This window comes from Elephas maximus, chromosome 1 (genome assembly GCF_024166365.1).
Source record: "Elephas maximus indicus isolate mEleMax1 chromosome 1, mEleMax1 primary haplotype, whole genome shotgun sequence".
Lineage (NCBI taxonomy): Eukaryota > Metazoa > Chordata > Mammalia > Proboscidea > Elephantidae > Elephas > Elephas maximus.
The window spans coordinates 532,800-548,921 of record NC_064819.1 but is presented as its reverse complement, the minus strand read 5'-3'; the positions used below and the strand labels follow the sequence as shown (position 1 = coordinate 548,921).

The 16,122-nt window shown below is 39.7% G+C and overlaps 1 protein-coding gene across 1 annotated transcript in view; it reads right to left on the bottom strand.

The window, feature by feature from the left end:
* Window positions 1–1,211: 1,211 nt before the first annotated feature.
* Window positions 1,212–16,122, bottom strand: part of ABHD10 (abhydrolase domain containing 10, depalmitoylase) — a 33,105-nt gene continuing 18,194 nt past the window's right edge. Inside the window, exon 5 of the mRNA XM_049875906.1 lies at window positions 1,212–2,657. Within this exon, the coding sequence (XP_049731863.1) occupies window positions 2,316–2,657 (342 nt within the window). The 3' untranslated portion in view covers window positions 1,212–2,315. The remainder of the gene's footprint in view (window positions 2,658–16,122) is intronic.

Sequence of the window (16,122 nt, the reverse complement as noted above, 5' to 3'; positions counted from 1 at the left end):
AAGACCTTTTTAAAGGTTAAAAAGCAAAGATATCACTTTTAGGACTAAGAACGCACCTGACCCAATCCATAGTATTTTCAATCGCATCACATGCATGTGAAAGCTGGACAGTGAATAAGGAGACTGAAGAAGAATCGATGCATTTGAATTATGGTGTTGACAAAGAATATTGAATATACCATGAACTACCAGAAGAACAAACAAGGCTGTCTCGGAAAAAGTACAGCCAGAACGCTTCTCAGAAGCTAGGATGGCGAGACTGCATCTTGCATACTTTGGACATGTTATCAGGAGGGATCAGTCCCTGGAGAAGGACATTATGCTTGGTAAAGTACAGGGTCAGTGAAAAACGGGAAAACTCTGAATGAGATGGACTGAGTGGCTGCAACAATGGGCTCAAACACAGTGACAATTGTGAGGACGACGCGGGACTGGGACTGGGACTGTTTCATTCTGTGGTACGTAGGGTCACTATGAGTTGGATCCGACTCAATGGCACCCAAGAGCAACAATATGATTTATGATGGTGAAAGGATACAAAGAAAAATCGGCAGAGGAAAAGGTGCAAAGTCCAGTGAAATCAGGCGGAAGCTTCCAAGGATCCTGTCCCAGTGGTCACACAGAATGCCGTTCATTTCCCCAGCAACGAGTTGTGACAATACAGGTGAAATGCTGCCAACCACAGAAGTTCACTGGAGACTCAGCACCACAATTCTTATTGGAGGCTGGTCACAAAGGCACATTTGGCACAAATTCCAGGCTCCCAAAAGGAAAGCAAGTGTTCAGTATATACCGTATTTTTGTACAAACTATCTAGGCATCGTGAGCTTAAACTGGCTCCTATCAGTTCTGGAAACGGTGGGACCCTTCTGGAATACAAGTTCGTAGATGCCAGTCATAGGCCAACCTTGTATGCAGGGTGTTCTAAGGGTGAGCAGTCAGCCTTGCCAGGTAAAATCTTTTCTACACAGTGTCTAACCTAGTAACTTTATTCCAACATTCTTTCTTCAATGTCTATACTCAGTTTCTTGAACTCTCCTTTGAACCTGGTTTACCATCATTGATTTAACTCATTAATGAGTTAAGCAAGTCTCTGACATGTTCATTTTATGAGTCATGTTTTACTCTGACAGACATAATCAAAGCAGGCTAAACAAATTCCAGCCAAAACTGATAGCTACAAAAAATCAATTCAATAATACTAAGGCTGACAACTGCACACACTTTATTTAAAAAAAAAAACAAAAAACTTTACATTTCCATTTCATATTTGCTTACTGACTCTCCATATTTCAGAATGCCTACCATTTAGGCAGCCATATGAAAGCACGTATTAGTAAAAAAGTAGTTTTTCTGCAGATAGGCAATAATAAGTAAAAATCAGTTTGCTTTTTTGTTTTACCAATCAAAATACAAAAATTTTCCATCATTAACATAAAATGCCATCATTTAAATACATGTGACCAATAAGCCAAATTTTAAAAATGATAAAGCCAGAAACCAGCTGCGGTTGAGTCAGTTCCAGCTCACGGGGGCCCCATATGCGTCAGAGCAGAGCTGTGCTCCACAGGGTTCCCAGTGGCTGATTTGGGAGGTAGATTGCCAAGTCTTTCTTCCAAGGCTCCTCTGGGTGGACCTGAACTACCAACCTTTCGGTTAGCAGCTGAGCACTTTAACCAATTGCAACACCCAGGGACTCCTTAGAAATGATACATCTCCTTTATACCACTGTAAAAAGTTTTGAGTGTTTTAAAAAATAAAACCTGAATTTTAAGTTCAAATATAACATGCAGAATATAATTTATATTTTTATTTTCTAAACTTTATTATGCTTCAGACATCACTCAAATTTATTTAAATAGGCTTCTGCTACATTTTGTGAAATGTTATTTTAAAACCAGATGTAATAAAATAATTTTACAAATTTCCATACAAACAACAACAAAAACCCCTGAAGAATTCAAGCTTTATATTCTGAGGACAGAATTGAAAGTTGGTACAATTAGCATAAGAAAAAAAAATCTTGTTTTAAAAAACTGGAAACATTATAATGAAAAAAAGAATCAAGCACTGAAGGAAGGGGAAAATTTCCACACAGCAGCTGGTACTTTCTTCACAATTTGTACCATCTGTGTGCAAACACATCATTAAATAAATGCTCACATGGTATTTACAAAACAGAGGTCAGAGGGGAAAAAAAGCCTTATGAAGTGACCACTGCCTTTCATTTGCTCTCTCTCTCTTCCAATCCTCTGAATACATCAGTTTACATACCAACGAAAAACGTGATTCTAGCCAACTACCCATGATATAATTCAAGCTGAAGTTGTAAGCTTATCAATTAAGTCATCGATAGTATAAACAATAAGTTGAATGTCTGCTTTCTCCTTCATCCGGTGATCACTATTTTTTCGGAGGATGACATCCACGTCTGAGCTGATTACTCGGTCAGCAACCTGCATGGATGTGTGCCAAGGGACGATGTCATCCTTCATGCCATGGAGCAGTCTGACAGGGCAGCTCACAGGGACAGGGCTGTGCAACAAGCAGTGGTGTTCCGCTTCTTTAATAAAACTGTACTGAATGTGATAAACCCCTTCTTCACTGTACTTGGATGGTATTACCCACTCGCCTTTCATCTCTACTTCCTTTTTTGCCTATTGGGAAAAAGAAAAAAAATAAAAGTGCAATATGAACACATGCACTAGACTTAATTCTCTAAGAAAGGTAGTCACTGAGGAAGAGGAAAGTTGTTGTTAGCTGGTTGTGAGCTGGTCCCTGACTCTCGGAGACCCCACACATAAAAGAAGAAAATGCTGCCCGGTCCTGCACCGCCCCAGCAGTCAGTTACGATCGGACTGTTGTGATCCACAGGGTTCTCACTGGCTGATTTGGGGAAGTACATTCCCAGGCTTCCTGGTCTGTCTTAGTTTGGAAGCCCCACTGAAACCTGTTCAACATCACAGAAATGCGTAACGTACACCGGCCAGGAAGTGAATCTGGCCCCCGGCAAGGAAAGGAAAGAATGTACTACTGAGCCACCACTGCCCCCAGAGGAAAGGCGCAGCAGAAAAGAGATAAAATTTTAAAAAAAGGAGAAGAGAGAGATACGAAAAACTGTAACAATAACAGTTATAAATAACTGAATACTCACTATGTTCTAGGTATTACGACAGGTACATAAAAACCAAAACCAAACCCAGTGCTGTCGAGTGGATTCCCACTCATAGCGACCCTACAGGACAGAGTAGAGCTGCCCCAAAGAGTTTCAAAGGAGCACCTGGTGGATTTGAACTGCTGACCCTCTGGTTAGCAGCCGTAGCACTTAACCAATATGCCACCAGGGTTTCGTAAAATCCTTATAGGAATTCTGTTACTCCATTTTTACAAAAGAGGAAATGAAGGCTGAGAGAGCTTAAATATCATACTCAAAGGTCAAAGACAGTGGTCACTGTTGCGGCTAGGACTCAAACTCAGAGTTACCTAATTTATCACGTAGCAAATTTAATCAGCAGTTGCTCCATCCCCACTGAATGCCAAAATGAAGGGGAAAAATTAATTTCTTAGAATCAATCCAAGTATCATTCATATTTATATAAAGTGAAGTTTAGGATTAAAAATTGTTTAGATTTCAAAATCATATAAAACTAAAAATCTCTATAAAAGAAAGAACTGAAGTGGCACTTGGCGGGGGGTGGGGGGCAGGTCAAGCACTGAATCAAAAATGAAAAACAAGACCTGGTTACTCCAGGACAATCACCTTCATGCTCCATGTCATTGCAGACTGAGTGTAAAATGGGTTATATTTTTTACCTTCCCAGGTCCTGTGGATGGAAAAAAAAAGTTTTTTGTTTTGGATGATAAAGAAATCTTCCAAATGTTGTTGTTAGGTACCATCGAGTCAGTTCCAACTCATAGCGACCCTATGCACAACAGAACAAAACACTGCCCAGTCCTGCACCATCCTTACAATTGTTGTTATGCTTGAGCTCATTGTTGTAGCCACTGTGTCAATCCACCTCGTTGAGGGTTTTCCTCTTTTCCGCTGGCCCTGTACTCTGCCAAGCATGATGTCCTTCTCCAGGGACTGATCCCTCCTGACAACATGTCCAAAGTATGTAAGACGCAGCCTCACCATCCTTGCTTCTAAGGAGCATTCTGGCCGCACTTCTTCTATTTGTTTGTTCTTTTGGCAGTCCATGGTATATTCAGTATTCTTCGCCAACACTGCAATTCAAAGGCGTCAGCTCTTCTTCGGTCTTCCTTCTTCATTGTCCAGCTTTCACACACACATGATGTGATTGAAAATATCATGGCTTGGGTCAGGCACACCTTAGTCTTCAAGGTGACATCTTTGCTTTTCAACACTTTGCAGATTTACCCAGTGCAATGTGTCTTTTGATTTCTTGACTGCTGCTTCCATGGCTGTTGATTGTGGATCCAAGTAAAATGAAATTCTTGACAAAGTCACTCTTTTCTCCATTTATCATGATGTTGCTCACTGGTCCAGTTGTGAGAATTTTTGTTTATGTTGAGGTGCGGTCCATACTGAATGCTGTGGTTTTTGTCATTAGTAAGTGCTTCAAGTCCTCTTCACTTTCAGCAAGCAAGGTTGTGCCATCTGCATAACGCAGGTTGTTAATGAGTCTTCCTCCAATCCTGATGCCCTGTTCTTCTTCATATAGCCCAACTTCTCGGATTATTTGCTCAGAATACAGATTGAATAGGTATGGTGAAAGGATACAAGACTGACACACACCTTTCCTGACTTTAAACCAATCAGTATCCCCTTGTTCTGTCCAAACAACTGCCTCTTGATCTATGTAAAGGTTCCTCATGAGCACAATTAAGTGTTCTGGAATTCCCATGCTTTGCAGTGTTATCCATAGTTTGTTATAATCCACACAGTCAAATGACTTTGCATAGTCAATGAAACACAGGTAAACATCCTTCTGGTATTCTCTGCTTTCAGCCAGGATCCATCTGACATCAGCAATGATATCCCTGGTTCCACGTCCTCCTGAATTTCTGACAGTTCTCTGTCGATATACTGCTGCAGCTGTTTTTGAATGATCTTCAGCAAAATTTTACTTACGTGTGATATTAATGATATTGTTCTATAATTTCCAAATTCGGTTGAATCACCTTTCTTGGGAATAGGCATAAATATGGATCTCTTCCAGTCAGCTGGCCAGGAAGCTGTCTTCCGTATTTCTTGGCATAGACGAGTGAACACGTCCAGCACTGCATCTGTTTGGTGAAACATCTCAATTGATATTCCATCAATTCCTGGAGCCTTGTTTTTCACCAATGCCTTCAGAGCAGCTTGGACTTGAACCATTGGTTCCTGATCATATGCCACCTCTTGAAATGGTTGAACACCGGTATTCAGATACCAGCAGGGTCACCCATGGAGGACAGGTTTCAGCTGAGCTTCCAGACTAAGACAGACTAGGAAGGACCCGGCAGCCTACTTCTGAAAAGCACTAGCCAGTGAAAACCTTATGAATAGCAGTGGAACACTGTCTGATATAGTGCTGGAAGGTGAGCCCCCGGTTGGAAGGTACTCAAAAGATGACTGGGGAAGAGCTGCCTCCTCAAAGTAGAGTCGACCTTAATGACATGGATGGAATAAAGATTTCGGGACCTTCATTCACTTCTATGGCATGACTCAAAATAAGAACAAACAGCTGCAAACATCCATTAATAACTGGAACCTCGAATATATGAAGTATGAATCTAGGAAAATTGGAAATCGTCAAAAATGAAATGGAACCCATGAACATCAATATCCTAAGCATTAGTAAGCTAAAATGGACTGGTATTGGCCATTCTGAATTGGACTATCATACAGTCTACTATGCTGGGAATGACAACTTGAAGAGGAATGGTGTTGCATTCATCGTCAAAAAGAACGTTTCAAGATCTATCCTGAAGTACAATGCTGTCAGTGATAGGATAATATCCATATGCCTACAAGGAAGGCCAGTTAATACGACTATTACTCAAATTTACGCACCAACCACTAGGGCCAAAGATGAAGAAATAGAAGATTTTTATCAGCTGCTGCAGTCTGAAATTGATCGAACATGCAGTCAAGATGCATTGATAATTACTGGTGACTGGAATTTGGAAGTCGGAAACAAAGAAGGATCAGTAGTTGGAAAATATGGCCTTGGTGACAGAAACAATGCCAGAGATCGAATGATAGAATTTCTCAAGACCAATGACTTCTTCATTGCAAATACCTTCTTTCACCAACATAAACGGGACTATACACATGGACCTTGCCAGATGGAACACACAGAAATCAAATTGACTAAATCTGTGGAAAGAGACGATGGAAAAACTCAATATCATCAGTCAGAAAAGGGCAGGGAACGACTGTGGAACAGACCATCAATTGCTCATATGCAAGTCCAAGCTGAAACTGAAGAAAATCAGAGCAAGTCCACGAGAGCCAAAATATGACCTTGAGTACATCCCACCTGAATTTAGAGACCATCTGAAAAATAGATTTGATGCATTGAACACTAGTGACCGCAGACCAGACGAGTTGTAGAATGACATCAAGGACATCATCCATGGAGAAAGCAAGAGGTCACTGAAAAGACAGGAAAGAAAGAAAAGACCAAGGTGGACGTCAGAGAAGACTCTGAAACTTGCTCTTGAGCGTCAAGCAGCTAAAGCAAAAGGAAGAATTGATGATGTAAAAAAACTGAAGAGAAGATTTCAAAGGGCTTCTCGAGAAGACAAAGTAAAGCATTATAATGACGTGCAAAGAGCTGGAGATGGAAAACCAAAAGGGAAGAACACACTCGGTGTTTTTCAAGCTGAAAGAGCTGAAGAAAAAATTCAAGCCTCGAGTTGCAAGAGTGAAGGATTCCATGGGGAAAATATTAAACTACGCAGGAAGCATCAAAAGAAGACGAAAGGAATACACTGAGTCATGATACCAAAAAGAATTAGTCGATGTTCGATTTGAACGAACGCTGTCTATTTAAGGAACAAAACTTAAATTTTCAAAACGTTTCATGCCCCAAACCCTTAAAAACAAAACGTGCTGAAACAGCAAAATCAGTATTATCCATAGAAAATGTACAGTATACATAAGCTCTACACCAAGAAGAAACTACCAAGGTCGTGTGGCTCAAAAGCTCAGACTCCCAACAGATATGCATCCTCTCTGAAGCCCTCTAGTGGCCAAAGGGAAACCCTAGTTGCGTAGTGGTTGAGAGCTCTGGCTGCTAACCAAAAGGTCGGCAGTTCAAATCTACCAGGTGCTCCTTGGAAACCCTATGGAGTCTCTATGAGTTGGAATCGAGTTGACAGCAATGGGCTTGGTTTTTTGGTTTTAGTGGCCAAAGGAGGAGACAATGATTAGCGTCAGTTAAGGAGCAGGTTAAATAACTACAAAAACAAGGAAAAATGCTGGGTCTTAACATTCCCAGGGCCATCAAAGATGGATAAGAGAAAAAAAAAAAAAAATTCACTTCTGCTCCACCGCCATTGTTAGGGCCAGCTATTTGTGTGATGAAGGGACAGTAGTCCCAGCGTCCCTGCTCTTCCCTTTCACACGCTTCTAAGTCAGCCAGGGCTCCACATGCTTCTCCAACACCTGCCAGCATACAGGATCTAGAATGAGCAGATATCTGCCCTGATTTGTAAGCCATAGATCTTGTCAGTCCCTCAGGGAGTATCTACCATAGCTTCACTCTGAGGCATACGGCTACTTATACACAAAAAGAAATGTACATAAACCTGTCATTAACCCTAATCACATAAATGTGGTAAATCAACTCCTTTCCAATCTGTCAAGTCCCTGAGATAATTCCTACAACGAGCAGCACTGTGGCTAGGTATTATTCAGTCAGAGGACACAACAAAGGGTCCAAGGTTTGGGTGTAGAAAGATACTATGGTAGAAAAAGTTAGCAGCATGAGGACACTGACCAACTGTATATTAGACACAGCCAAGCAGATGAAAAGAAAAAGTATGAGGAAGATCAGCTTTGTAATTTTAGCCCTGAGAGGAAAAAACTAAGCAGGATCTGACCATTCAGACAATGCAATGTCTTAAGGGGGCAGAAAGATCAATGTGAACTAAGAACCAGTTTAGAAGACATGACAGAGCACTGTCATCAATAAGAACTGAGACAAGTCAGTGACATTCCATTAGTCCAGGTCTACAGAGGCTTCATTCTTTCCCTTCCTCCTCCACCCCCGTGAAGATAAGGAGTTCTCAAACTTCAACTGGGGGACTTACTAAAACAGATTTCTGGGCTATACCTCTAGTCCTGATTCAATAGGTCTAGGGTGCAGCTCAAGAATTTGCATTTCTAACAAGTTCTCAGGTGGTGCTAAGGCTGCTGGCCTGGGATCACACTTTTTGAAACATTGCTCTGGACTGTTTTCTCTATCTTTCCTTTCTTTAGTTTTCTGTGCCTCAGGGCTGCCAGGATCTCAGTCCCACAGGCAAAATTTAGGCCCTAGAAAAAAGATGTCCAACAAACAAAAAACAAAGAGAAGAAAGAAAGAAAAAAAAAAAAAAAAAGACCAGCATTTACGCAGTCTATTTTTTATCGTGGTAGAATACATATAATAAAACATTTACCATTTCAACTATTTTCACGCGTACAATTCAGTGACATTAATTACATTCGCCCTACTGTGCGGTCATCACCACTGTGTTTCCAAATTTCTGCATCACCTTGAATAGAAACTCAGTACCCCTGAAACAATACCTCCCTGCTTCCCCTTCCCACCATCCTTGGTAAGCACGAAGAAACTCTGGTCTCTACGCACTGCCTATTCTAGATATCTCATGTAAGTAGGATCATATATTTGTCCTTTTGAGTCCGGTTTCTCTCCCTCAGCATAATGTCTTCAAGGTTTATCCACATGGTAACATGTTATCAGAACGTCATCTCTCCTTATGGCTAAATAATATTCCATCATATGGATAGACCACATTTTGTTTATCCATTCATCTGCTGATGAATACCTAGATTGTTCCCACCTTTCGGCTATTGTGAATAATACTGCAATGAACAATGGTGTACAAGAATCTGTTTGAGTCCCTGCTTTCAATTCTTTCGAGTATATACCTGGGAGCGCAACTGCTGGCTCATATGGCAATTCTGGACGGCAACGGGTTTTTTTTTTTTTTATGGCAATTCTAGTTTGACTTTTTGAAGAACTGCCGAACTGTTTGCCAGAGTGGCTGCACCATTTTGCATTCCCATCAGCAATGAATGAGGGTTCCAATTTCTTAACATCATTGCCAACACTTGTTATCTCCCGTTTTTCTGATAATAGTTATCTCAGTGGAGGTGAAGTGGTATCTCATCGTGGTTTTGATTTGCATTTCTCCAACGGAAACCCTGGTGACGCAGTGGTTAAGAGCTATGGCTGGACTGCTAACCAAAAGCTCGGCAGTTGAAATCCACCAAGGCGCTCCTTGGAAACTCTATGTGGCAGTTCTGCTCTGTCTTATAGAATCGACTCGACGGCAACAGATTCGGTTTTTTTTTTTTTTTTGAATGACTACTGGAAGGCAGTGGTAGTTGAGTGGTAGACTTGTTGTCTTCCATGTGGGAGACCCAGGTTCGATTCCTGGTCTACGTGCTTTATTTAAATGCAGACGCTTGTGTGACGGTGGAGGCTTGCACATTGCTATGATGCTGAACTGGTTTCAGCAGAGCTTCCAGGCTAAGACAGACTAGGAAAAAAGGCCAGGCAATGAAAGCCCAATGGATCACAACAGTCTGATCCCACTGTACAAGAAGCTGCCATGAATTGATGGCCGACTGGCAGCAGCTAATAACAACAACAACTAATGACACTGAGCATTTCTCATGTCCTTACTGGTCTTTGTCTATTTTCTCTGGTGAAATGTCTTTTCAAGTCCTTTGCCTGTTTATTTGGGTTGTTTGTCTTTTTTGTTGTTGTTGTCGTTGAGTTGTAGTAGTTCTTTATACATTATGGATCTCAAACCCTTATCAGATATACAGTTCTCAAATGTTTTCTGCCATTCTACAGGCTGTCTCTTTGTTGATAGAGTCCTTTGATCCACAAAAGTTTTAAATTTTGATGAAGTCCAAGTTACCTATTTTGTCTTTTGTTGCTTATGCTTTTGGTCTCATATATAAGACTCTATTGTTGAAAACTTGGTCCAGAAGCATTACTCCTATGGTTTGTCCTAGCAGTTTTAGGGTTTTAGTTCTCACTTTCAGGTCTTTGGTCCATTTGGATTTTATTTTCATACAAAGTATGAGATATGGGTCCAACTTCATTCTTTTGCATTTGGAGACCAAATTGCCCCTGCACCATTTAGTGAAGAAACTATTCTTTCCCCACTGAACAGTCTTAGTGTCCTTGCCGAAAATCAATTGACCATATAGGCTATATGGATGTATGGGTTTATTCCTGGACTCTCAGATTTTATTCCATTGGTCTGTGTCTACTATAATACCAGTACCAGACTGTTTTGATTACTGTAGGTTTACAGCATGTTTTGAAATTGGAAAGTCTGAGTCCTCCCACTTTGTTGTTCTTTTGCAAGGTTGCTTTGACTATTCAGGGCCCCTTGCACTGTACAAAAATTTAAGGCTTGGCTTTACTATTTCTGCAAAGAAGACTGTTGGAATTTTTACAGGGACTGAATTGCATCCACAGACTGCTTTACACAGTATTGATATATTAACAGTATTAAGTTTTCCAAACTATGAACACAGAATGTCTTTCCATTTTCAGTCTTCATTGTACAAGTCTTACACATTCCTGGTGAAATTCATTCCTAAGTACTTTATTCTTTTAGATATTATTGTAAATGGAATTGTTTCCTTAAGTTCCTTTTCAGCCTATTCAGTGCATATGTACAGAAACTTGACTGATTTTTGTGCTGACCCTCTAACTTGCAATTTTGCTGAGTTCACTCAGTAGCTCCAGAAGCTTTCTTGTGGGTTCTTTGGGATTTTCTATATACAGGACCACGCCATCTGCAAAGGATATTGTTTTACTTCTTCCTTCCCAATTTGGATACCTGTTGTATCTTTTTCCTGCTTCAACTCTCTGGCTAGGATTTCCAGTTCAATGCTGAGTAGCCCTGGTGAGAGCTGACATCCTGTCTTGTTTCTGATCTTAAAGAGAGAGCTCTCAGTGTCTCCATTTAGTATATTGCTAACTGTGAGTTTTTCATAAACGTCCTTTATCATTCTAAGGAATTTCCCTTCTGAGTTTTTGAGCGTTTTACCATGAAAGCGTACTGGATTGTGTCAAATGCCTTTTTTATCAACTGAGATGATCGTGTGTTTTTTTTGTTTGTTCTGTTTATGTGGTGTATTATATTGACTGATTTTCTAATGCTGAACCACACATGCTTTTTGGAATAAATCTCATTTGGTTACAGTGTATAATCCTCTTAATATGCTACTGGATTTAGTTTACTACTATTTTGTCGAAAAATTTTTACATCTGTATTCTTCTGGGATATTGGTCTTCAGTTTTCTTGTGGTGTCTCTGTCTGGCACTGGTATCAAAGTAATGCTGGCATCACATAATGAGTTAAAAAGCGTTGCCTCCTCTTCTATTTTTTAGAAAAGTGTAAGAAGGGCTGGCTCCAATTCTTTAAATGTTTGGTAACATTCCCCGGTGAAGCCATCTGGTGCAGGACTTTTCTGTTTGTTTGGTGGTAGGGATGGGGGGGTTGATTACTCCTTCAATTTCTTCACTTGATATGAGTCTGATGAGACCTTCTATTTTTTTTTCTTGAGTAAATTTACATGCTTCTAGAAATATGTACATTTCATTAGATAATCTGTCAAATTAATCCAATTTGCTGGCATACAATTGTTCATAGTACCCTCTTAGAATCTTTCCATTTTGTAGGGTCAGTTGTAATGTCCTCACTTCCATTTCTGATTTTATTTATTTGGGTTATCTCCCTTTTGTACCAGTCTAGCCAAAGGTTTGCTGATTTTATTGATCTTTCAAAAGGCCAACTTCTGGTTTTGCTGTTTCTCTCTTTTATTTATCCCTGCTCTGACTTTTGTTATTTCCTATCTTCTGGCAGCTGTAGGCTTAGTTTGCTCTTCTTTTTCTAGTTTTTCAAGTTGAGAATTAGGCTACTGATTTGAGATCTTTATACTTTTTTAACGTGGGCTTTTATTGCTATAAATTTCCCTCTGAGCACTGGCTTCACTGCATCTCCTAAATTTTGATATGCTGTACTTCCATTTTCTTTCAGCTCTTAAGTATTTTCTGATTTCTTCCTTGGCCCACTGGTTGTTGACTCCTGTTTTTAATTTCCACATATTGTGTATTTTTCAGTTTTCCTTCTGTTATTAAATTCTAGTTTCATTCCACTGTGGGTGGAGAAGATACTTTGTTTGATTTCAGTGTTTTTAAATACTGTACACCGAGATTTGTTTTGTGACCTAACATGTGCTGTATCCTGGAGAACGAGCCATGTGCACTGGAGAAGAATGTGTGCTGTTCTGACAATAGATGGAATGTTCTATGTATGTCTGGTAGCTCTAGCTGATTTAGTGTTACTCAAATCTTCTATTTCCTTATTGACCTTCTTTCTAAAGGTTCTGTCCATTAGTCTCCAACTGTTATGCTAGAACTGTCTATGTCTCCCTCTAATTCTGTCAGTATTTGCTTCAGGTATTTTTTGGCTGCAGTATTAGGTACACAAGTATATATCTTCCTGATGAGTTGACCCTTATATCATTACATAATGTCTTCATCTCTTGTACTACTTTTTGATATAAAGTCTACTTTGTCTGATAATAACATAGCTACTCCAGCTCTTTATGCTATTATTTGCATGGAATTTTTTTTTTCCCCCATCCTCTCACTTTCAACGTATTTGTGCCTTTGGCTCTAAAAAGTGTCTCTTGTAGACAGCATAAGACGGATAGTGTGGGGTTTTTCTGCTCCATTACCCATTCTGGCAATCTTTGCCTTTTCACTGGAAAGTTTAACCCATTTACATTCAAAATAATTACTGATAAGAAAGGACTTCCGCCATTTTGGGGTTTTGTGTCTTATATGTAACTTTTATCCCTCATTTCCTTCAATGCTGTCTTCTTTTGTGTTGATTTTTTTTTTAAGTGAACCATTTTGAATCCCTTCTCATTTCCTTTTGTGTATATTTTTTTGGTATTTACTTTGCGGTAACCATGGGGATTACATTTAGCTCCCTAACATTATTAACAACCTAGTTTAAATGGATCCAATTTAACTTCGATAGAACATGAAGGCCATTTTTACACTGTTCCCCTTCCCGTTATTATTACTGTCACAAAGTACACCTTCATCTGTTATTGGCCCAATAAGATAAACTTGTAATTCTTTTTTATGCATTTGTCATTTTAAATCACAGAGACAACAACTAGAGTTAGAAATCAAAAATACTGTACAACTGGTCTTGATATTTGCCCTGACCTTGGTATGTGCCATGAAATTACCTTTACTGGAGATTTTTTATTTCTTTGTATAACTTCAAGCTGCAGTTTAGTGTCCTTTCCTTTCAATCTAAAGGACTGCCTTTAGCACTTCTTGTAAGGCAGGTCTTGTCATAATGAACTCCCTCGGTTTTTATTTATCTGGGAATGTTTTAATTTCACCCTTGTTCTTGAAGGGCAGTTTTTCCAGATATAGAATTCTTTGACAATACTTCTTTCTTTTCATTATGTTGTCATTCCATTGCCTTTTGGCCTCCAACACTTCTGAGAAGAACCTGACACATAAACTGATCGAGGATTCCTTGTGATAATTCCCTTCCCACTTTCAGGTTTCTCTTTTTATCTTTGGTTATCAAGAGTTTGGTTATAATGTATTCTGCTATGGATCTCCTTGGGTTTTTCCTACTTAGAGTTCATTGAATTTCTTGGATTTGTCATTTCATGTCCCTCAAATCTGGAAAGTTTTCTGTCTTTATTTCTTTAGATATTCTTTCTGTTCCTTTCTCTCTCTTCTCTTGGGATTTCCATAATGCATATAGTGGTTCTCTTGATGCTCTCTCACAATTCCATTAGGCTTTGCTAAGTTTTCTGTTGTTCTTCAGACTCAAAAATTTTAATTGCCTTGTCCTCACTGATTCTTCTGCCAGCTCAAATCTGCTGTTGAACATCCCCACTGATTTTTTCATTTCAGTTATATTTTTCAGCTCTAATATTTTAGTTCATTTTTATAGTTTTTATCTCTTTATTGAAATTCTTTTCTGTTCCTGTATTGTTTCCCATATTTCCTTTAGTTTATTGTCCCTGTTTTTTTTTTTTTTTTTAGTTCTTTGAGCACATTTAATACTGCTGTTTTAAAGTCATCTCATCTATGTGCATGGAGCCCTGGTGGTATAGTGGCTAAGAGCTTGGCTGCTAACCAAAAGGTTGGCAGTTCAAACCCACCAGCCAGCTGCTCCTTGAAAATGAAAACCCTATGGGGCAGTACTACTCTGTCCTATAGGGTCACTATGAGTCGAAATCAACTCAATGGCAACAGCTTTGGTTTTGGGAATCTGTCCATTATCCAGGATTCCACAGGGACAACTTATGTCTGTTCATTTTGGTCTTTCAAATAGGCTATCTTTCCCTGTTTCTTTATGTTTTGTGATTTTTATGCCATTTGAATATAATAATGTAGTAACTTGGGAACTGATTCTACCCTCTCACAGGGACTGCAGACTTTCTTTTCCTTTTTTAAATCATTGTAGGCTGTAATCATCTCCCCGCTCAGTGACCTCCTCAATTTTTGGAAAGTCTGCCCTTCAAAACAAGGATTCTATTCTGCAGCCCATGCTTAACTAACCTTCTAAAGAAGATTTCTTTGTAGTCCAGGGAAAAGACAAAAAGCAAAAACTAGGAGTGATTCTCCCACTCCTCAGGGACTGTTGTTGTTACCTAACGAAGGGTACAGTTGACTGTTCAATGACTTCTCCAAGCTATTTTGTAACGTGTGTATCCTAATTCTGTTATCTCTGCAGTCAGTCAGGAGCCTGACGGAGCTCACAAAGAGAAGACAAGAGAAGGGAAGAAAGAAAGAAGAATTAAAAAAAAAAAAGTTAAAAAAGCCACGCTGGCCCTTGAATTTTCTGCCAACTAGTAGAAGCTGCTTCTGTGAGAAGGCCAGAAACCTGCAACGGTCTGCATCTCTGCCTCAGGACACTGCCAGGCTGATCCAATTGTGCAACCCCAAGTTCTTGATAGACAAGACCCCCCACTGCCTGCCCTGGCACCAGTCACTCTAAGAACACGGGCTGCCATCCCCACCACCATGGCAGGGCTGGGGAATGTGAAATGGTGGCTGGTTGGCACACTGGGCTCACCTAGAGAAGATGGCAGCTTGTCCCTTCATCAAGCTCTCGTTAAGCTGGCTTAGTGTCTGACCAGGTCCCAGAGTTCCAAACAGTTGGCCGCAATTACTCCTCCCAGTGCGGCTGCTGTCTGGGTGGTGGTACTAACCTTTAGGGCTTCCTGCTTAGCCACTCTGCATGACATCCCACCTGCTATTTCTCTATCCTTGCAGATTACTGAAGTGCTTAAAGATATGTCTAATAAAAAGGTGTCATAAACTGATTACATCCCCAGTTATTTCAGAAAGCTCACTTCTACAATGATTTGCTGAAGAATACTGAAAAGCACTTTTTTTAAAAAAAAAAGGTGAGTAAACAAACAAACAAAAAAAGTCAACTATCTAAGCCAAGAACGGGGAATCTTATCTCCCATGTGCCAACTCTGATTGACTGATAGTATTTACCTGGAAACCACTGGGACAGAATCTGAGGCTGCTTTCAGGGTAAAAAAAAAAAGTTTCATAATTGACTATCCAAGCTTAAAAGTTTAACATGGTCAAAAGAATAGGTACTGTTGCCCAAATGCCACAAACCAAGAAGAAGTACAAAAGAAGTGACAAGGTATGATCTAAATAAGTACATGTGATTAATAAAGAAAGTGTCATTAAAAAAGAAAGTTAAAACTCTAACTGCATTAACGTGGCTCAAATATTTTACAAAATGATCTGAAGGGACCATGATGAAAACAATATCTTCAACATGAGGCTAAATAAAGAAGGCAAAGAGACTGTATACAAAAAGGCAGCTAAAATAAAATATAGGCCA